We start from the raw sequence: 24030 nt of genomic DNA on the forward strand, positions 1-24030 counted from the left end.
TCAGCACTTATAGACACGGGGTGTTCCCGGTCTATAGTTAGTGCCCATTGCTGTCCGGTGTGGCGGAGGAACCCAGTTGGCGTTATGACCATCAATGGCTTATCACGGGTATGTTGTGGTGAAGGAACAGTCACAATCTGCACTGAGAAGGGTGACACAGCTAAAGTTGACGTTCTGGTGATGCAGGAGAAACCCCTTGGCTACGACATGTTGCTTGGAATTGATGCAATACAAGCACAAGGAGGCGTTACAATCACAGCAGCTAGAGGTATCAGGCTTGGAGAAGGGAAAGACGTCTGTGCAGCCATGTCGATTGAAGAAAAGGACTTCTGTGCTACATTTGATGACAACGAAAGGGTGTGGACTGCAAAGTGGAAATGGGCCATGGGCCAGGAACCAGATCGGCTGTGCAACACGATTCCAGAGTATGCAGTTTCTACCAAGAATAGGGCCGCATATGAAGAAGAACTTCAGATGTGGATTGACAACGGTTGGTTAATACCATACCCACAGGAACGTCTGGGACCACCCAAGGGATTAATTCCGCTCATGGCTGTTGAACAACCTACCAAAGAAAAAATTCGTCCCGTAATGGATTACCGAGAGTTGAATCGGCATGTTGATGCGTTTACCGGAAACGCAGATGTGTGCGCTGCTAAACTGAGAGAGTGGCGTCAAAAAGGGAGCAATGTAGCACTTCTGGATCTAAAGAGGGCCTACCTGCAGATACGTGTCCATGAGTCATTATGGCCGTTTCAGACAGTACTACTCAAGGGAAAACTATATTGTTTGACACGTTTGGGTTTTGGCCTAAACGTAGCACCCTTGATTATGACAACCATTATTAAAACTGTTTTGATGCAGGATGAGACCACAGCAAAAGCTGCTTCAGCCTACATAGATGACATCTATGTTAATGAGGACATAATGTCTGCGGATGCAGTTCGAATAAAACTGAAAGCGTTTGGGTTAATAAGCAAAGACCCTAAGCGCCTAAAGGATGGAGTGCCCGTGCTAGGCCTCGAGGTCTGGGAGGAGGGCAATACGTTGCGATGGAAACGAGGGAGCCCACTTCCAAAGTTACCCAATGTATTAACAAGACGTACTGTGTTTTCTATCTGTGGTAAATTGGTAGGACATCTACCTGTCTGTGGATGGCTCCGATCGGCAACAGGAGTGGTGAAAAGACGAGTGACTACAGTAACAAAAGGATGGGACGATGTTGCGGATGATGATTCTCTCCAACAAATGATGGCTGAAATGTTGTCCAGAGTGCATAGGAATGACCCTGCCCGGGGTGAGTGGCAAGTGTCTGGAAACGAACTAAATGCATGGGTTGACGCAAGTTCGTTGGCTACAGGTGTCGTGTTGGAGCAACTAGGTGTTGTTGTGGAAGATGCATGCTGGCTTCGTCCGAAAAATGATGCCCAACATATAAATTTGGCAGAACTTGATGCCACGTTAAAAGGTCTTAATCTCGCATTGCAATGGCAGACTAATGTTGTGCATCTCCACACTGACTCATTGTGTGTTTACCATTGGTTAACCGACACCTTGACTGGAAAGGCTCGAGTTAAGACTAGAGCTGCAAGTGAAATGCTAGTACGAAGGAGACTAGCAATAATTAAGCGTCTAGTTGACGAATACAGCTTGCAGGTAGACATTACGTTAGTCTCGTCGATGCAGAATTTGGCTGATAGCTTGACTCGAGTACCAAAGAGGTGGATCGATGCAATGAGGCAGGGATCCGATCTTCAACAACAAACATGCGCGACTGTAACGGATCAATTAACACCTGACCAGATCCGTATGATACACCAGCAGATTGGACATCCTGGAATTCAGAGGACTGCATATTTTGTCCGAAGAGTATGCCCTGCAACTACAAAAGCATCAGTGAAAGCAGCCATACGTTCGTGTGAAGAGTGTCAGAGAATTGATCCGGCACCATCCCAATGGCAAAAAGGGAAGCTCGAGGTGGAGGGCAACTGGCAGCGAGTAGGGATGGACATAACACATTATGGGGGCAAACATTTTTTGACCATGACGGATTGTGGCCCGACGCGTTTCACAATATGGCGCCTGTTGACACGACAGGATGCAGCCAGCATTATACAACAGTTGAGAGCCGTCTTTTTTGAACGTGGTGCCCCGATTGAAATTCTGACTGATAATGCCGCCACATTTCGATGTCAAGAATTTCAGAAATTCGTGCACAAATGGGGGATTAAAATGCATTATCGGTGTGCATATTATCCCGAGGGTAATGGTATAGCAGAACGGTGTCACCGCACCATCAAAAGAATTGCAGCCAGGACGCAGTGCTCTATTCCAGAAGCTGTGTACTGGTATAATATAACACCCAAGGACAATGCAACACCAGCAACTGCACCAGCCAATGGGATTTACCAATATGAACAGCGTGTGAAAGGAGTTGATGCCATACCATCAGTGGTGAGTGTTGTCAATACACCATATCAGGTGGGAGACCTTGTTTGGATAAAACCCCCAAATGCTGGGTGCACTACGAAATTTTTCCGGGGAAAAATAGATGAAATCATAAGTCCTCAGACCATGTTGATTGGTGGCATACCACGTCACGTAAAAGATATCCGCCCTTGTTATACCTCTTCTGATTCTGAGGACGATGAGGAGGATCACACACCATTCAGAGATGATCCTGATCACTTACTGCCCCTTCAGGTGAGCATAGAAACACCACCACCAGAACCAGATGAGGGAATGATGGGACATACTGATGACAATAGTGAGGAGAGCGATGGACACAAGGAAGTAATGCCTCATCGAAATACTCGACAGAGACGAATACTGCCCACCCCCCGTGATTGCGAAACCCAGCGAGAAGGGATGATGGAGCATACCGAGGAGATGACACCTCCGATTCTTCGGAGAAGTACCCGACAAAGACGGATACTGCCCCCCTGCCCTGATTGTGAGACACCGCCTATGGAACCACGAGACGGGATAATGGAACAGACTGGTAGTAATGATGGTGGTAATGAAGAAAACAGCAATGAGGAAGTGCTTCTTCGAAGGAGTACCCGCCAACGACGATTGCCCGCATGTCCTGTTTGTGATCATGAGATCAGGGGGGAGTGTGGAGAAATGCGTGACTTACCTGGATAGACCACGTGCGGGTCGGTCACCAAAAATAAATAAAAAGAAAGAAAAGAAATGGTCAAGACTCTTATTTATAGAGTAGTGATCACGTGAGTTAGAAGAATATGCAAATAGAGGTGAACGATTTTGCGATATAAAAAGCCTGTGTTGTTAAGAGGAGGGGCAGACTGTTGGCAGAAGTCAGTGTTGTCAGACGTGCTTTAGAGTTTTGTTATTATATGCTGTGTTCGATTGTTGGGAGAGAGAAAAGAGAAGAGGAGGAACCAAGAAGACATTCTGCAGATACTTGACTTTGTGTTGGTTTTAGTGTTTTATTTCTATCCATCAGGTTGTTTAGTTTTCCTCTATTTCCATCTCTTTAGAAGTAGAGGGTTTATCTTTTGTTGAAGTTTGTGTATTTGGAGAAGTGTTTTGCTGGGTTTTTTATTTATTTTGTTTGGATCTGGACGCTGATCTGGATCTTACTTGAGATGTTGCTGTTTTGGCTTCTTGTTCATTTTTTCCCTCTTGATTACTTGTGCTTGGTTTCCTTTTTTATCTAGGGTGTTTTCGATTTCCATTTTTTCTAGAATTTGGAATCTATTTTAAGTGTCTATTGTTTGGTTTTCTTTTTTTCTGGAACGTTCTTTATTTGCTGTTTTATCATTGCTTATGTTTTTATTAATTTCTGGTGGTTGTTTTCTTGGTTTCTGTCATAATTTTTTTTAATGGTTCTGTTGTGGATGGAATATTATTTTCTTTGTTTGGATTTGTTATTTCTATTTTGTTTCCTAGATTTGAGTATTTTTCTTTTAGGCTATTTGGAAATTCTGGCCATTCTTTAATATTTAATGTAATCAGTTTGTTTATCAGTTCCCTATATTCATCATGTATTTCATTATGTTGGTATGGTTTAGTTGTCTTTTTTGTTGTCTCAGCATATGTGTTGTCTTTCATGTACGTCTCAACTATTTTTCTGCCTTCTGGAAAGGTTGTGCTTTTTTTGTACTTCTATAATTTCTCTTTCTTTTTTATATGTTTTGCATATTTTAGAGAAGACCGGGTGATCTTCTTTGCAGTTAGCGCATTTCACCTCATTTATGCAGTTTTCTTCGGTGTGGTCAGGCTCTTTGTTGCCACATTTTCCACATATTTTTAATCCTTTACAGGCTTCTTTATGATGTCCATATTTTTGGCAATGGAAACTTCTTAATGGAGCTGGGATATATTGGTCTACTTTTACATTTAAGTAGCCAATCTTTATTTCCTTAGGTATTGTTGGTTTGTTAAACGTTTGTATGTATGTGTTGGTGGTTATTTTATTGTTTCTTTTTATGTTTATGCGGATGTGGTTGATTACTCTCAGTTTTTCTAATCCGGTTTTTATTTCTTCTTCAGTTGCTAGCGATAGTTTATAACTTCGAATTACTCCATTCGAAGTGTTTAGTGTTTTATGGGGAAAGACTTGCACTTGTACTCATGGAAATTCTTCATTTTGAGTAGAGTTTGAGCATCTCTACGATTAGTTATTTCAACTAGTAGATTTCCATCTTTTGTTTTTTTTAATCATTTTTGGTTTACTTTTTGTGGATAATGTCTTTTCTATTAGAAAAGGTGATGAATTTCCAATTTTTTTTATTTTAAATTAATTCAATAACCAAGAATCATAGGAAGTTTCCTTCATCTATAGTTGGAACGGTTTTTCTAGTTTTAAATTTTTGTTCTTCATCTGAGCTTGAGAGGTCAGAGTCAGAAGAATGGTTTCTTTTAAGGGTTTTGAGGGGGATGCATTTGTTTTTATCAGCCATGGATTTTGGGATTTATTTTTCATCAACCACGCTCCCTACCCACCTCGGAGTCCAAAATTGGAGCATAGTAAGGGGGAAACCCATTCGCCTTGACCATGTCGGGGCTACCTGGAGGATATACTCTTTTGGTAAGGAGTTCCCAAGCACTATATTTTCTGTTCAATATATCCCAAAAAATACATTTGCTCAGATGGAGTGTTGAGTTCTGGTCTTTCCAATTGATTGACCCTTGCCACCGCCTTCTAGCACTTACTTGGTTTGCCTATTTTTTGTAGTGGGGGAAGAAAAATAATAAAAAAAAAAGATGGGAGTACCTTTAAGTTTCGTTCTTTGTTGTGGTAGTTGGTACTTTGGGTGTAAGTGCTAGGGCTTGGCGTGACTGGCCGATTGGTCGGATCGAGCCTCTCCAACTGCCCCTCTCGCCAAAGTAAGGGCTGAAGTAATGTGTTGCAGTGCCTAGACTTTTATGCACCAAGGTCTAGGTTAGCTCAATCCCCAGGATCACGTTCTAAGGCATTACGGATAGCAACCCACGGCTAACTGGTTGCCCCATTCAGGGATTTTTAACCTCTGCAGGGGGGCAGTCGGCTTATTCTAGTGCCCTACCAACAGGGGAAAAAAGGGGGGGGCCACGGGGTTGGTAAGTAGGGAAGGAAAAGGAAAGGAGAGGGGAAGGGGGTTGTTGTTTTTGTTTTTGTAGAACATAATTAAGTTTTACAAAAGAGAATAGAAAACAAAAACAGAAAATCGATGTAGGTGCATTTCGTCTCAGGAAGTCAATAGACAGCCTGATCTGGTAGCACCAGAAAATTTGACGAAACATGGGTGCCATCGGAAAAATTGATCACAGTGAGTGGGCTGCACCAATGGTTTACATCAAAAAGAAGAGTAAGGAGATTCGGGTTTGTGCCGACTTCGCGACAGGCTTAATCAGGGCATTACAAGATCACCATTATCTTCTGAAAGAGATATTTGCGAAACTGAGTGGAGGGAAATATTTTTCTAAAATCGACCTCAGTGACGCATACTTACAAGTTCCAGTCGATGAGGAGTGTTCAAAGCTGTTATGCATTAATACCCATAAGGGATTGTACAAGTTTAACAGACTTCCTTTTGGGGTCAAAGTCACCCCTGTGATTTTTCAGCAAATTATGGACATTATGTTAAATGGGTTGGATTTCGCAGTAGGGTACCTGGACGATGTGTTAATGAAAAGCGCTAGCAAAGAACACCACAAAGCTCACGCAAACCAACTATTCAAAATGATCCAGGATTATGGATTTTAAGTAAAACAGGAAAAATGTACATTTTTCATGGAGAAAATAAAATACTTGAGGCAAATCATCGATAAACATGGAAGAAGGCCGGATCCAGATAGATCGAGTGCAATAAAGAATATGCCTGCTCCAGAAAATATTGCGTCTTTACAAAGTTTTTTAGGTTTGGCAAATTACTACAATGTATTTGTGCAAATATGCATAAACTATGGTCGCCTTTAAATGAACTGTTAAGAAAAGACCATTGGTCTGGACACAAGAGTGCGAAGAAGCATTTTCGGAAATTAAAGAGACTTTAACATCTGATTTGTTTCTGGCAAATTATAATCCCAAGCGTGAAATTATAGTTGCAAGCGATGCCAGCTCCTATGGCATAGGAGCATGCATTTTACACAAAATGGATGATGGAAAAGTGAAACCCATAGCACATTCATCCCGATCACTTTTGCCAGCCGAAAAGAACTACTCACAAATTGAAAAAGAGGGCGCTAAGCATTATATTTGCGGTAAAGAAATTTCATCATTTCCTGCACGGTAGGCAATTTCTGTTACAAACAGACCACAAACCATTATTAATGATTTTCGGGTCGAAAAAGGAACTACCACAACATAAGGCAAATAGACTCCAAAGATGGGTACCATACTTCTGAATTACAATTTTCAAATGGAGCATGCACCATCTAAAAAATTTGGTCATGCAGGCGGTTTATCGAGGTTAATACCTAAGCAGACAGAACCATTGGAGGATATCGTAATAGCAGCTATTCAAGCGGAAGTTGAAGTAAAAAATATGTTATGTGACACGATAAAAGAATTTCTAGTAGCGCTTGATGAGATTAAGAGTAAGGTAGAGGTGGACGAAATTATGAAACACATGAAAAAAAGGATCAACAATAACGAACTGGATGAAGAAATTTATTCAATTTGCGATAACGTCCTGCTATATAGCGACAGGGTCGTAATTCCTGCGACATTAAAGAAAAGAATGCTCAAGGAATTCCATGTAGGACATCCAGGCATATCAAGAATGAAAAGCCTTATGTGCTCTTTCGTTTATTGGTCAAACATGGATAAGAATATAGAAGGAAAAACAGGGAGTGCAGAGGATGTGCATTAGCTATGAAAGCTCCTCCGACTCAATTCGGATTGTGGGCAAAACCGGACCGACCTTGGTCTAGGATTCATTTAGATTTTGCAGGACTGCTAGATGGGTTCTACTATCTCATTGTTGTAGACAGCCTATCTAAATGGTCGGAAGTAGGTTACTATCAACTTCCTGTATGAACTATTCGCTAGGTTTTGAGTAGTAGACTGCACTGTTACAGACAATGGAACGCAATTTACGTCTATTGAATTTAAACATTTTTGCGAGGATCATCTAATCGAGCATATAACCATTCTGCCATACCACCAAAGAGGTAATGGACAAGCAAAGAAATTTGTTGACACATTCAAGAGAGCTCTGAAAAAAGTTAATGGGTCGCCGACAGATAAGTCAATCCAACAGTTTTTACAAGTCTACAGAGTCACTTCGAATGCAAACATCGAAATGTCGAAGACACCTGCTGACGTTATGTTTGGACGCAAGGTTAGATCGATTTTTCACAAGTTGTTACCAAACCAGGATAGGCCAAACCTCCAAAAACCGATAACAAAAAAATGGTATAAAGTTAACGAAAGAGTCTTCTAAAACCTAAGCCAAACCTAAAAAAAAAAACGATAACAAAAAAAACGGTATAAAATTGGCAAAAAAGTCTTCTACAAGATTCACAAAAATAATAAGACTTTCTGTGAGTTCGGCATTGTTGAGAAACAAATAGGCAACATGGTCTACATGATTAAGGGACCAGACTTTGTGCACAAACATCACACTAACCAAATTCGGAAAAGATTCTCGAACAGTGAAGTTACCAGATCGCCCAAGGAGGACATCATGGACACAGTGTTTGATACTTTTCAGGTGCCCATATCAGAGAACAGAAGATTAAACAGAAAACAGAAATCAACAGAATTGATTAGGGTGAACCCAAAACAAAAACGTTATTAATCCCAGACAGGATATTTTCAAAGGGGGATGTTATACTGACCTTCCTTGAACAGAGGAATTTACACCGATTAGCACTACAAATAGCGCTAGTAATTCCAACACTGGTGAGAGATATGCGACTGCACTTCAACTAGCCGAGTGCCCAGCAAATATACATGCTTTCCTATTTTTGTACATTATTGTTAATACACTTGTTCCTTAACCGAACCTTGACTTGATTGTTCTTATTTTCACTGTTGTTCCAAGACGCAACACCAAAAAAAATGAGAACCCTAATCATATTCGCTTTTAACGTCTGTTTCACATAGTTTATTTCTTAAAAGTGGAACTATAAATTGATGTTTGGATTTTATTCTCATTTGTCGACAGATAAAGATATTTTGCCAACATGTTGATTTCCACTGATGGCTGGAAATTGGATTTCATTAAACTCAACTTCAATAACAATTTCAACTTAAGTTGTAAGCTTCCCCACTGTTTACCCTGGCCAATAATCAAATTACAAAGTTCAAGCTTACCCCCCCTCTCCAAATTTATATATCTATCATGACTTATCCAAACACAAATGCCACTTGAGAAAAAGGGTTAATAGGCATCAAAGCTGCCAGTAAGATAACATCATGATAATTGGTAATGGTGAGAATTGGGCAGAATTTGATTATTTAAGATGTTCAACACTTATTTACATTGGACTTGAAAACGATAATGTTACAATTGGCTGGAAAGTAGCCCCACAGTATTGCATTCAACAGATGGAAAGACCAAAGAAACTTTGATCATGAAATTTATGTTTAGTTTTAAGCACAGATGGAATCTGTTAGGCCTTTTCTGGCTATGACATGACACTGAGCAACCTCAAAATAGCCATCCATTCTTTTATTACTTCATATATGTATATATATATATATATATATATATATATATATATATATATATATATATATATATATATATATGATATAATTAGAGGAAACTGATTTATAAACTTGTGATATCCTGTATACCCTGTCCTGTGGCAGCCTCTGCACTGATGAAGATTAGCAGTATTACCAAAAATTTGGTTGATTCTACACTAAGCCTTCACCACTACAAACAAATCATCTGTGTGGATTTCCGAGCACTTAGTTTTTGTAATGGAACCTCATACGTCAAAATCGACGGGGGAGTCCATTTTATATATATATATATATATATATATACATACATACACACACACACAAACATTATGTAGGTGGAAACAGTGATTGACAAAATTAAACTAAAGACCTAAATATGTAAAGAAAACTCAATACTTCTCAGGAGAACAGTTATTTATATTTTAACTAGCGAGGGAGGGGGTACCCGACGTTCCCCGAGTGTTTGGAGGTGTGTGTGTTGGGGGGGGGGGGTAGATCAAAACAACCTTGTTTAAAAAAAAAAAAAAAAAAAAAAAACGTTGGCTGGGTGTTTGGAGGTGTAAAAGAAAAAAAGAGTTTTAGTAGAAAGGTAGGCTTGAACCCCGAACCTTTGACACGGAGGTGGAAAGAAATGGAAAAAAAAAAAAAAAAACACGCGACCTAACCAGCTTGACTATGGGAACAGACGAATTGATAAGTGTGTTAAGTTGACGTTTATAAAACGAAACAGGTGCGAGAATGTTAAGTCGCGTGATGTTTGACCTAGTTTTGTGCTGGAAGCCAGCTTCTGTTTTCCCAGCTACGTGGTGATCAAAAAATCTCAAAAATAGCTTGTAAAAGTCTGGTAAATTAAAGATAGCCGTGACCAGAGTTCCTTAGTCGTAGATATTATTATTTAGACAACGTATAAAAAGTTTTAAGAAGGAGCAAGCCAACAGAGAATCATGGCCAAAAAAGCCTTTTGTAGATATACACAAAAAGCGAACACACATACATATACACACACATTTTTGCTTTTATATATATAGATGTTTATTATATAAAAGATCACTGACAAATGATAACAAATGATACGATATTAAAATGTACTTACCGGCAACTCAGTAGAGCTGAGAGGTGGAATCACACCATTTTTTATTGGAAGATCAAATGCTGCATCTAATCTGAAAGCAGATTCCTTCAAAGGGTAATGAATTTTGAAAGGAATTTCAACCTGCAAAAAATAAAATAACAGAAAACAATGTATGGTTTGTCAAATTTTAATCATTATTTCATAGGTTGAAATAAATTGTTTTGCTGTGGAAATTAGAAAGCTTAAGATCATTTTTGATGACACATTTCTTACCTGCCTCAGTTTCTTTGCTGTTTTCATGTGGACCGCTTTCTTTATCTAATATCTGTACTTACTTTGATATCATCTCTTTGGTTTTCATACATAAAGTAAATTTCACAGTGTATAAGGATTATTTGATACTGGAGATATTCATAATCATATACTATTTACAAAAGAGGGGAGATATAACGTATGAGAAATATTTGGAATCAAGTCTCCCTTTGCTGTTATTTCAGATCCTTTGAAACCATAAAAGCAAGTTGTAGTCTCTCCTCCATCAAGGTCAGAAGTTTGGGGCAAAAATAGATAGAAATTATTATGAAAGTATATTTTATGGTAGAGAATCTATACAAAAACGTTTACATTTTTTATTACGGTAGGAAATCATCAGGATAGTTGTGTGAATGTATGGTTAGTGATCGCTTTTACAGCCAAATAATGTTTCTCTAATCAACCAAGCAGGTTCGTTGGTTTAATTCTTTCCTTTCCATCAAACAATGAATACAGAGTTATTTGCTTGAGAAACATTTTAGCATGGATCAAATTAACAAAGGTGATCTTACTCCAACAAGTTTGAACTAAAAAAATGTCGCTTGAACGCATTGAAGACATACTATGTTTTTTATGTGCTTGTTTTTTCTTTCAGTGATGGTTAACCATGTGCATCTATCAGCATGACTGCCATAAATATGGGAGAGGAACTAATCTTGTGATTAGATATCTACATCCACTGTTGATTTGGTAAAGCTAAGTTCTAATCAAATCACGTCTATTGTGCTTACTTATTTTTCTAGCCTTGCAGGCCGGTAACCATCAAAACAAGCACAGTGGTATAATTAACAAAAAGTCTATTAGTAATAATAGTAATGTGTTACAGAAGTACATGTTATGATCCCGGTGACCATAACTGCCATGATAACAGCTAACCAATAACATCCAATGTAATTATAGTTATTAGTGATAGAACGGTTCTATAATTTTTAAATTCCGATACAATTACAGATTCTGTCCTAAATTACCGATTCTGATTCTTTTAAAATATCTAAATATTTAGGAAAGATCTTTTTGACAATTTCGTATTACCAAATTTCGTATTACCATAAAAACCCATGTAATGTGTGCATATATTTTCACAAATGTAAAAATACATATGTGGAGGGGGAGTTATAGATTCTAGTTTTACTGATAGTTTAAAATAATCGAAAACAAAATTAAAAAAGAAACAAAATAAAAATAGATTAATTAAAAGAATCATATATCATTAAATTTGTGCTCATTTTTGCTTCAAATACTAATCCGTTATTAATCTCTTAATTGTTACAATATTTTTTAATATAATGTGGTATGATCCCACAGAATCGGGAGATTCTATTTATAAATGATGCTGCTAGGAACTGATGAATCGAATTAATTCATGTTCTACTACCAACCAATCAGAAACCAGAATTGCTCCATAAATATTAAACCTTTCTGTAACAATTTCGCATATGTTTTCTTCGTGTCAACACGGGAAGAATCTTTTGCTCTGTGGATTCCAACTCGAGAACTGTCTACTCCAAACCAGTCACCTCCCAGGACTTGTGTAGAATAATGAACCATCGGAAACTGTTCTGAAAATAAACATGGCTTATACTTCTCTGCTTTATCGAATGGATACTATAATACTTAGTTCGTTGCACCATATTATAACAAAGGTCCATAGAAAATTTCATCCAATTTGGTCCAGTGGTTTCTGAGAAAAAGTGTAATGAACAAACAGACAGACAAAAAGAAATTTAATATAAATTTCAGTTATTTTTATTTTTGAACCAATTACAATATATCTTAACCATAAAACTATAGCTATTCCAATTCTAATTATGCTAAATTTTTAAAATAAAGTTGCTATACTGATAAAATTGTGTCAGATATGTAGACCTGCTGATAACACATTGTTCTAAAATAGACATGAGGGAAAAGTAAATGTACATATGTCCAAGGCACTGACAGAAACGCTAGTAAATGACCTTCAGACTGTAGAGGCATAGGGCCATAAATAGTTAGTAACATTTAATGCTGCTAAGACTAAGCTTCTTTCCTTTAACTATCAATGACTGTCATGATACCCGAGAGCCCATCTTTCAAACTCCTTGATTTAATATTCACAGGCAACATGGATTGGAACAATTTGAAGACATTGCCAAGGCTGCTGCAAAGAAGGTGGCCTCTCTCTATTGTGCTAGAAAATTACTCACACTAGAGAGCATCATATCATTACTAAGCCACAATTCGCTCATACATGGAGTATTGATGCCACATCCCAACTGGTGTCTATACTACTAGTCTCTCTCTTTTTGATAGAGTTAAAAAAAAAAAAAAGAAAAAAAGTCTCTCAAATCTAATAGGTCCCACAGTGTTGATCAAGCTTCAACCTCTGTCCCATCGCTGCAATGTCACATCCCTGTTTCTGTTTGACAAGTACTTTAATGGAATGTACTCTAATGGACTCGTAGCACCTGTGCCTCATGGATGTGCAAATCACTGAATAACCTAACAAGCAGCAAAATTCCATCCCTTCACTATAGAAGTGCCAAAAAGCCTTCTATTCTAATAGTTTCTCCCCTTGGACTGCTGGATTTTGGAATTCTCTCCTTGTTTCCTGCTTCCCTGACTATACTAACCTGCAGATGTTTAAATGTAATGTGAACAGACATATCGCTGCTCAACTCCCCACAATTCCCTATAACACATGATCGTAAATAGTAACCCCTTAAGTTACAAGTGGCAATATGACTTGTTTGGGGTGCTAAAAAGAAAAATAATACTGATTTTATATGTACAGTTATCAACACAGAAATTGAATGAAAATTAACAAAGTTTTTTTTTTTCCAGAAAAACTTTGTTCTTAATTTACAATAAGTTCAATAATCATATGACATAAAGAAGTTCATACTAAAAGTTGATATCAATTTCGCCCAAAAATAAAAACAAAAAACGTTGCAGTGAAATAGAATTATAAAATTGATTAAATTCTCACTGCAAATAAAAACTTATTGACTGAAAATATTCTTAGTTTACATTTTAACAACTTTCAAGTGCTGCAGTGTCCTTGAGCTTAATTTGTTGACTTCATTCTCAGAGAAAATACTTCATTATTGAAGTTCAACCATAAATTTACTTAACCAAAACTAATCCGGGGGGGGGGACTAATGGATTAACGATAAAAGTTAGTTCAAACTAAAGCGTGACAGACCAACAAACAATTTATTTTAAATTAAGGTGTGACAGACCAATGATGAACTATTTCGATTGTAAACTTAACACACCGACGGAAATGTTATTTCAAACCTAATGCGTGACAAATCAAGGGAAATGATATTTCAGTCTAATATTACAGATAAACAAAAACGCTATTTCTAGCAAGTGTGACAGACTAACATATGGGTAAAGTTCTCTTACAAAGACGTATCAAAAATGATTTGTGTATATTGTATCTGCATGTTTAGCAGTGAAAATATTTTCAATGCCAGTGTGACAGACCAACTAATCGTCAAAAATTTCCAGAAATATGAGAAAAAGCTAAAAAAAAAAAACTTGAAAAAAATCTGACTTCTTTAAATATGTTTTTTATTTTTATTTTCAGAGAATTCAATATTTTTACGGTACTCATCGAAGAATATTTAATCAAATAAAATCAATAATTTCTTCCTGCTAAAAAAATTTTAATTTTATCTTTCTTCTTGTCTTTATTTCCAAGTTTTGTGGAAAAATGTTAAATAAGGCAAATATAATTATAAGGAAGAATATAATTGAGAAACAATAAGAAAAAATATAAAATAAATTAAAAAATTCACATACTGTGCGTGAGCATAGATATTAGGTAGAAGACGAAGAAAGAAAAGGAGTAAAAAGCAGACACAGAAGAAAATAAAGTCACATTAAAACAACAACAAAGAATTATCTCCTACTGCATTCACTACTACTTGAACGCTGTAAAGAACCATTAAGCATAACTTTTGTTGGATTTTGTGAGAAAACTAAGGAATGAACTTTCAGAGTTTTTGAAAAGCTACACTTTCTATCAATTTGGGAACTTTTCCCCAGTGTTTGCCATAAGAAAGACTATGCCTGGGTTCAACAGTATGGGCATCCTTCAGTTAGCCTATAAATTGCTCATGGGTTGTGTAATGTCACACAACTTTGACAAACAAACTCCTATCTGCTGAGTGTGAAATTGAAACTTTTGGCACTGTCCTCATTAAAAGCCCAACTAAGATTTGGATTAATTTCCTCAAAGTAATCTTTTCATGGCAAACACTTACTTATCTTTGGTAACGGTCCGACAGTGAATTTCTCAAAAGACTCCATCTTCCCACTCTGTTGGTTAATCGGCAAGATGACAGACATTTTTGGTGCACCATTTTCTCATGTTTTGCAGCAAAGAGGTACCGCCATATTGAATACCACAATTTCTGGCATATCCTCAACTACTGTTCTGAGTGAAGGATATCTCTCTTTGAGTCTATCCAGGCTCTCCCTGACTCCCCACGCAAATGCCAAATCTTCCTGGCACATAACTACACACTCGCCATCTTCACACATTCCATCAACCATATCTTCGTCCAATAACCATTTATTTATATAAATTGCCTTAGATTCTCTAGTAGACGGGGGCATATCGGCCTCATTTAATTTCACGACAGTAGAATGGATTCTAAATCGCATATTCACCATCTTTTGCTTGAGTTCTTTTCTTGAGGGACACATTTTCGCAACTTTAAATTTCTATTATAGGATTCTATGATCCCTTAATAAAATAACCCAATATTCAAACCGATAATTATCTGTAACATTCAATCTTGCATGAATGAATGAACACAGTATACATGATTTTAAATTTGTTAAGTGATTCCCCAGAAAATAGTTAAATTTTAATTTAAACATGAAAGGAGTCAAATCAGCAAATCTAAATTAAACTTTATATTAACGTCAAGGAAATATCTATATCTTTTTCCTTTTAACTAGAGTTTTTATTATTTATTGAACAATTTAACATTTAAATATCCAAAGATCAAATGATAAGTTATATATATATATATATATATATATATATATATATATGTGTGTGTGTGTGTGTGTGTGAGTTTTACAATTTATTGAAGAACTTGAACATTTTAACTTTGGTTTCGTATGCATGCAAAAAATTTGGTTGACAAAGGCGAGGCAACTAATAAAGTTTGATGGGGATTATCTCTCTTGTATCGTTAAAATTTTAAGGAGGGTTTGTACAAATTTTTGTTTTTCATACAATTAGAGGTTCTCATATACATCTAATTTCTATACTTGGTAAGTTTAGTAATTTTTTTTTTTAGCATATGTGCCACTTCTTTGACAAGACTGCAAGATGGAGAGTCAGACGACTCAAAGAAGTGGCACATATGTTGAAAAAAAGAAAAATTACTAAGCAGACCAAGCATAGACATTAGCAACATATGGGAACCTCTAATTGTAGAAAAAACAAAAATTTATGCAACCCCTTTTTAAAATTTCAACAATAAAAGACAGATAATCCCTTGTCAAATCTTATTAGAGTTGCCTCTCCTTTGTTAACTAAATTATTTTCACACATACACAACCATGGCGAAAAATAAAAAAAAACAACTTCAAGAATACGAAACAAGTAACTTTTCTCTTTTCTTTCAACGTGCCTGACAAAGCTCGAAGGATACATGTGAGGGGTGGTGTTTACGCTGCACCACTAATCTAGGCGAAAGAACTGCTGTAAATAGTCAACAGCTAGAGGGCAGAAGAGATTAATGATCCAATGGCTATGTGTAGGGAAGTAAACCTACCAAATCAGAAGTGGAGCTGCAAAGGCGGAGCAACGTGCTGTGCTCTGGCAATTCCTGCAACCAAATTGGTGCCAAACGTACTGCTCTGCTTTTATTTGGAACAAACTAGCGAGGTCGAGCAGGGGGTCTTAAGTACTGGGCAGATTACGAAATTTATACACTTTGCCCAGGGTCACGCCCTGGAGAGGTCACATCATTGTTACTGCTCAAGCAACAGAAACAACATGGGAGACAGCAGTCACAAGTTATAAATCTTGAGCATACTGGCATAAGCTTAGATGCTACAGGTTGTCTCCGATGGTGGGAGGATCATCAAAATCCCACAAGTAAGCCATCACTCACCTTAAACCAGGCAACCCCCGGCCAATTCGATGCTGACCTGCCATGGTCTATTTGCCCCATTGGGTGACTGGAGCTGAGACAAAATCCGATAAGCAGATTAGAAACTGTGCACCTACCAAAATCAAACCTTCAAAACTTTCAAAGATACCAGCGCTGAGACTGGGAACTTGGAATATTAGGATCATGTGTTCTAGACTCTCAAATGATCTACAGCAAATTGATGATGCAAGAAAGAGACAACTATTATCAACTGCAAGCTAAAGAGGCTTAACATTGACATTGCAGCCCTGCAGGAGGCAAAACTCGCAGACAGTGGCAGTATCAGAAAACAAGATTAAACGTTTTTCTGGCAAGGCAAGGAACCAAAGGAGCCATGCTTACACAGTGTTGAACTGGCAGTGAAGAACAGCCTGCTGTCTACAATTGAGATTCCATCTAAAGGCATACCAAGAATCCTCCCCATGCATCTCTCCAGCAAATCAGACTCAGTTAATATCTTGAGTATCTATGCTCCCACTCTCAACTCTAGTGATGAGGTAAACGACGAGTTCTATGAGGAGCAAGAGGGCACCATAAAGGCAATTCCTACTTCAGATAAACTATACCTCCTCTGTGATTTCAGTGCCTGTATCAGAGCTGACCATGACTCCTGGCCTCATTGCATCGGTCATTTTGGCATCAGCAAGATGAACAAAAATAGACAGAGACTCCTCGAGCTGTGTACATTCAATGATTTATGCATCACAAACACATTCTTTCAAACAAAGCCATAGCACAATGTGTCCTGGCAACACCCTCGGCAGCAACTGGATCTTGTCATTACCAGAAGAGACTTACTGAATTGTGTTCAGAATACTTGCAGCTACCAAAGTGCAGACTGCGATACTGACCACATGCTAGTTGCAGCTAAAGTCTGTCTCAAACCTAAGAGAATCCACAACGCCAAGCAAAAAGGACAACCCTGCATAAATACAGCCTTCACCTCTTTTTCCAATGCATGTGCACACATTGCAGACTCACTCCAGGAAGCCTTAGAAGACTGTTCAACTAATACGGCAGAAGAGAGATGGGCACACATTCGTGAGGCCATCTACAAATCTTATGAACACTTTTGGCAAGCAGGAAAAGAATCCAGACTGGTTTCATGCAGGGATCACTGAACTAGAGCCAGTTATCTCAGCTAAACGCATTGCACTGCTTGATTACAAGAGAAACCTTTCCAAGAAGACACTATCCAACTTTCTGCTGACTGTGGAAACGTTCGTGGGATGTATGCAGGACTGAAGGTAGCCTTCTGCCCAAGTGTAGTTAAGACTGCACCACTGAAGACAGAATCAGACAACATCATCACAAACTGCAAAAAGCAAATGGAGAGATGGGCTGAGCACTATCAGCAGCTATACTCACGTGAAAATATCGTCACTAACACAACAATTGAAGGAATCTCAACCAGCCATGGATAGATTGGATAACTCACCCTCCCCTGACGAACTCACTGAAGCTATTGGTAAAGCTCCAGTGATGATGGCATTCCACCTGAAATCACTCTCAAATCATCAAGGCCGGCAAAAATACAGTTTTCCTTGATCATCTCTATCAACTTCTGCTCCAGTGCTGGGAGGAGGGTTCGGCTTTGCAAGACATGCGCGACATCAACATTACAACACTCTACAAAAACAAAGGTGATTGTGGTGACTGTAATAATTACCGTGACATCTTCCTGCTCAGTGTGGTTGGTAAAGTCTTTGCTTGTGTAGTATTGAACAGACTCCAGCCACTTACAGAAAGAGTTTATCCAGAAGGGCAATATGGCTTTAGAGCAGAAAGGTCAACTGTCGACATGGTATTTTCCTTATGACAACTACAGGAGAAGTGCTGAGAGCAGAGGAAACCACTGTACTTCGCTTTCATTGATCTTACAAATGTTTTTGTCAAAAATACCATTATTAACGAATATTTTTTCTTATATTTAAAACGAAAAAAAAAAAAGTCTCCCATGGAACTGAACATTTCCCAAATTATATTTGCATATTATCTACACTCAATTCTTGTATTTTTATTTATTTTTTTTTTTTTCTGAAGTATGCATTACTTCTAGCTAAAGTTAATACAAAACCCTAAAGGTATTACTTTCTAACCAGCGTTTTAAACGAGTAAAAATAACCAGACTTTTTCAATTTGATAAAAGTTCCTTTATAGCATAATTATTACGGGGTGGAACTGGAATGGTTTAACATCCCAGCTCGACCTAGATAAAGACAAAGTATCCATGTATTAACATGGGAGGGGAGACTATCTTTAAATACTATCCTAAGCCGGGAATGGGTAAAGTACTTATACTAAGTAGATATTAATAAGTCATTCTCACCTTTTTTTTTTCATTATTTTATTTTTTATTTTAGTTTATTTATTTATTTATTTATTTTTCAATGGAGAGTAGATAATGCATGTGGACGTGTTATCGAATCTCCAGTAACTTTCGCTTCTTCTTTTTTGCCCTTCAGTCCCCATTTACAATGAGTGACTTTTCTGACAAAGGGTGAAGAAAAAGCTGTTCTCCAGGTCGGTAGTACTTCGTAAAGAGTAGCCTGAGATGTCGGAAAATTTCTATTTCTATGTCTATCCTTGTGGTCATGTCACTAGTAAGGGTGCAGGAGGTAAACGTTTCATCTGGGTTGATGTTACCCACCTGATAATCAGGGACCCGAACCTTGGATTAACCACTAAGGAGGCTGTCCTATCAGCAGGTGCAAAGTACCGGGGCTGCTGTATTGCCATTTGGTGAATGGATTCTGGACCATACAGTAGTTTCTGGTAGGGCCTCTCGAGGCCATACTAGTGGGTAATTGTTACGGCTTTACCTTATCATGTGCCACAAAAAAAAAAAAAAAAAAAATTCTTGCTTTTTTCTCTCTTATTTTCCCTCTCTGTCCTGCTCCAACCAAGTCTACCGATCTGCTCCACAAACCCCAAAACCTCAATCATGACAAATCTCCAAAAAAGAAACACGAATAAACCTAGAAACCCATCCATCAACGTAGACCTCTACTACCAGGTGTCCTTCTCCAACATCAGGCGTCTACGTTCCAACCTTCTAGAGGTTGAAACACAATTACAGGAGACGAAACCGGACATATTCTTTCTAAGTGAAACTGGCATAGAGCCAACCACTTCTCTAGACGAATTCATAATTAAAGGTTACTCCAACTTAACATCTAAATCTGACTCCCAAGATCGCCATGGGCATGGAATATGTGCCTACATCAAAGATGGCTTACCATGTGGTAGGGATATCTCCAGAGAAGACCCTAATTTACCTTATATGTGCTTTCGGGTTGCACTAGCTTACACCACTGCATTTATATTTGCCCTTTATTGCCCCCACAACAGTGGAGTTACTATCTTTAAAAGCATATCTGAGAAAATTGACCACATCCTGTCTGCTCATCCTTCGGCTAAGAATTACATTTGCGATGACTTCAATGTCCATAATGTGGAATGGCTGTCCACTCAAATAAAACCGATGACGAGGGGAGGTTTTGTCACGATTTTGCCATTGCCTATGACTTCACTCAGATTGTTCACGAACCCACTCGTATGCCGGATATACTCGGTCAATATGCAAGCCTTCTAGACCTTTTCCTCACAATTTCCCCTGAGCTGTGTTCATGTTCCGTTCTATCTCCTCTGGGATCCTCTGACCACTCTGTTGTAGCAGTTAAGCTAAAAATGAAATGTAATAAGTCTTCAGACGTACCTCTCCACCATACTGTATATCGATACTCTATGGTTGACTGGGATAGCTTCCGTACATTAATATCTGACCTACCTCTGCATTCCATGTTTAAAAAGGATGTGTCCTCTATATTACCAGACCTGACCGAATGGTTAATTATAGGCATAGACCGATTCATACTATCCAAAAAATTCCAACAAAAACCTAACAGCCAGCCATGGTTCTCCCCTGAATGTGCTGCTGCCATCGCGCACAGAAATCACTTTTTTCCATAGCTACCAATGTAATAGATGTACTGAGATTAAAGCTGCTTTCAGGACTGCCAGAAACCACTGTAAAAGAGTAATAAAACATGCAAGAGAGCTATATGCTTAGTCTGTTAAATCCAAAGTAGCTGAGCAGCGGCTTGGTTCCCACCAGTTCTGGCAAATAGCAAACAGGATCCTGAACAGAAGTGTGCGTTCTATCCCAACTATCATCAATGGACCTGATGTCATCTCGTCAGCATCAGACAAGGCCAGACTATTTGCAAAGAACTTTGCAGCTAATTCTACCTTATGCGATAATGACCATCAACTTCCTGTATTTCCTCCTATAACAGACAACACGCTATGCAACATACAAATATCTGTGCGTGATGTCGCCAAGCTAATCAAGAACCTTGATTCCAGTAAAGCAACTAGCCCTGACGGCATTCCAGTTATAGTGCTGAAACAGCTCCAACCAGAACTTGCCCCCATATTTGCAAAACTGTTTAAGCGTTGCCTTAAGGAGAAGTGCTTTCCAACACCCTGGAAAACCTCATCAGTATGCCCTGTATTTAAGAATTCAGGCGAAAAGTCATCTCCCTCTCAGTACAGACCAATAAGTCTCTTGTGTGTCATGAGTAAGTTGTTGGAATCCATATTAAATAAAGAAGTAGTCAACCACCTCAACAGAAACAACCTTTTTAGTGACACGCAACATGGTTTCCGCTCTGCAAGATCTACAGCAGATGTGCTAACGGTTATATCACACAGGATTAGTGAATCTCTTGACAAAGGTTTCCTTTCCAGGGCAATTGCTCGACATATCAAAGGCCTTCGATAAGGTATGGCATAAGTGTAACGGGAACGATGTCCCGGGCCAGCGTCGTCTAGTGGTGGACCCCTCCAGCGTGACCAGATTCGTACTGGTCCCTGGAAAACATACCTCCGCTGCTCCAGGTACGTTAAACGTGCATGACCCCAAGTCCGTGTGGCGACATTGTCCTCTTCGGCCGTCACTCTGGTTTTGTGTTTGTGTCTTCATCGTCTGGCGTCAGGGCATACCTGAAATAAACTGCATCTTCACTTATGCCGGCAATCGAAAAACAAAGAAAAAACTCTGAAGTCATTTTCGTTTAAACCAAACAAAATAATTATTTGCAATCATTCTACATTTGTTTAAAGTCATGTTTTCGTTATCTGCGCTTCGTGATGCAGGTTGTATACGTGAGATTTCAGGTTAATTCTCTAGCTAAGAACAAGAACTTTTTAAGTTAGTCCTTACTGAGATTTCTGCCCCTGCCTCTCACCCCAGGCGGGGCGAGAGCCGATCTGTACGCTTCGCTCGCTGACCAAAGACTGCCAAAACCCTTCTAACTCTTTTTCGAGTAATCGATCGTTGTTTATATCAAAAGCATCTTCCTTCCTTTTCTCCATTATCTTCTATTCCCCCCTCTTTCTTCTCTTGTGAATTTCTTTTTCTATCCCTCTATTTTCTTATTCTTTTCCCTTTCTCTATTGTTTTGTGAACATATCTGTCAAACTAGCTTGGTGGTCTCTGAGTTAAAGCACCACGGGTCCCCGACTCCGAGCAGACATTTTGGAACCCAATTCTCGAGACTGTCCGAATCAATTACGTTAGTTAAAACTCATTCTCACCAGATCCAACTAGAAAAATAATCTCTTTTTTTTTTTCGCCATTAAAACAGATATCCTGTCTCCCAAAGATCTCATAAACGCCTGTCTTAATCTTTGACACAGTATCAGCACGCCCCCCCCCCCCGGCCATAAGCATTCTTATCTTCACCTAGCTGAACGGGACACCCGGCATCGTCCGGTGTCCCGTCACATCCGCCCTCCCCTTACACCTGTCAATTAGCCATAATTGGCATATACGCGACCTGCATCAGAAGCCTGATCCGAAACTAGTAATTCTACAGTCTAGGTCAATTAACAGCAACTAACAAAAATTGTCCATTCGGCATGCAAAAATGTTCCTGTATCAATGGTCCGGTTGGTATGCAAAAATGTTCCGCTCTAATGGTTCTGCTTATCCCGGTGTATGAGATTGTATACATGCATATATTTTTTTTTTCGATTGTTAAACTCTCATTTTTTTTTCTCTACTAGTCCTTTTAAGGTGACTAACCCATGTACACGCAAAACAGTTTCTCTTTTCTTTTCATTTTTTTTCAATATTCGGTCCTTCTCTATGCCTTAATCTATGTGCATGCAACTGAGGAAAGATAACCATGCTCAGTTCACTATCAAAGGAGGGCTCATACACCCTTTAACTACTTGTTCATTTTCTCTTTCTCATAATTCATAAAACAATCAGAAAAATATTTGCACTTTTTATATTTGTTTTTTTTTTCCATTCTTTTTTTTTCTTTTTTTTGTTAATAATGGCTTAGGGATTGACTGTGCTGCAACCTTGGGTTTTGTCGATAGTTGCAGCCCATGCACCCTATCCAGGTTTTGGTGGAGGGCACTCATTGGTATCCCTGCCCCGCCCAGGCGCGCTGCCGTCAGTGGTTTACGGTCACCTGATTTCTCCCTACACTTAACATTGGGGAGGTCTCTTCATCATTGACCCCCACTCACATCCTTATCCAGCTATCTGCAAATTAAAAAGCACTCTCCAGATTTTTTTTTCTCACACCTCATTGAACAAATCCTATCCACATATCCATTTTTTCTTTTTTTCTGACACCCCCCTCCCTTTCCCAATCTAGTCCGTCCTCAACTAAACTGTTTCTTTTTTTTCTTTTTTTCCAGAATTTCCCAAATACAATACAATACAGAATTCCCAATACAATTAATTCTTTCTCCTACGAGATCAAAAGTTTCCAGGCACACCAACCAGATACACACACACACGTACATTTCTAGTGCATCGATCCAACCGACGGCAACAAAATCTTTCATCTCAATTTCTTCCCCATGGTCCCAAATATAAAACAACATAGGCGTGCCAGCTGGGGAGGGTGCATATCGTTTCTCCTAAGTACCCCGGTGCAAGGAGACTAAGTTTCCTCCACAGCTAATACGTTTTCCAAACCATACTTACACAACGTTGCACTTTCCTGTACAGCTTTCATTAAGCTCTACGATACCCAAACTTTTTTTTTTATTACCTTCACTTGTCCCATAGGCATTCTCTCACTCGGAACAAGGTACAGCATCTGCCCTAACGCCACACCCAACATGCACTATTCTCATCCAGTGAAGGAGAGATCCTCCCCGACCGAGGCAATCATGCCCTTCAGTCCCATAATTTGTCTCAGCAGCGCCATTTTGGTCAGAGACCAAGTGCAACAACTGTTTCAACGCTACACTAACAATATTCAATCCCCGTCCCGTGAAGGAGAAATCCTTCTCGACTGAGCATTTCT

General features: G+C 38.7%; 1 protein-coding gene across 1 annotated transcript in view; it reads right to left on the bottom strand.

The window, feature by feature from the left end:
* The window catches only part of LOC145292193 (cilia- and flagella-associated protein 65-like), a 2765874-nt gene that overhangs the window by 2478467 nt on the left and 263377 nt on the right, over positions 1 to 24030 (bottom strand). The window contains exon 8 of the mRNA XM_080138498.1: positions 10242 to 10361. Coding sequence (XP_079994624.1) covers positions 10242 to 10361 — 120 coding nt within the window. The remainder of the gene's footprint in view (positions 1 to 10241; positions 10362 to 24030) is intronic.

The sequence above is a fragment of the Euprymna scolopes genome, chromosome 13, assembly GCF_053919585.1.
Source record: "Euprymna scolopes isolate OS-2025 chromosome 13, ASM5391958v1, whole genome shotgun sequence".
NCBI classification, from domain to species: Eukaryota; Metazoa; Mollusca; class Cephalopoda; order Sepiida; family Sepiolidae; genus Euprymna; species Euprymna scolopes.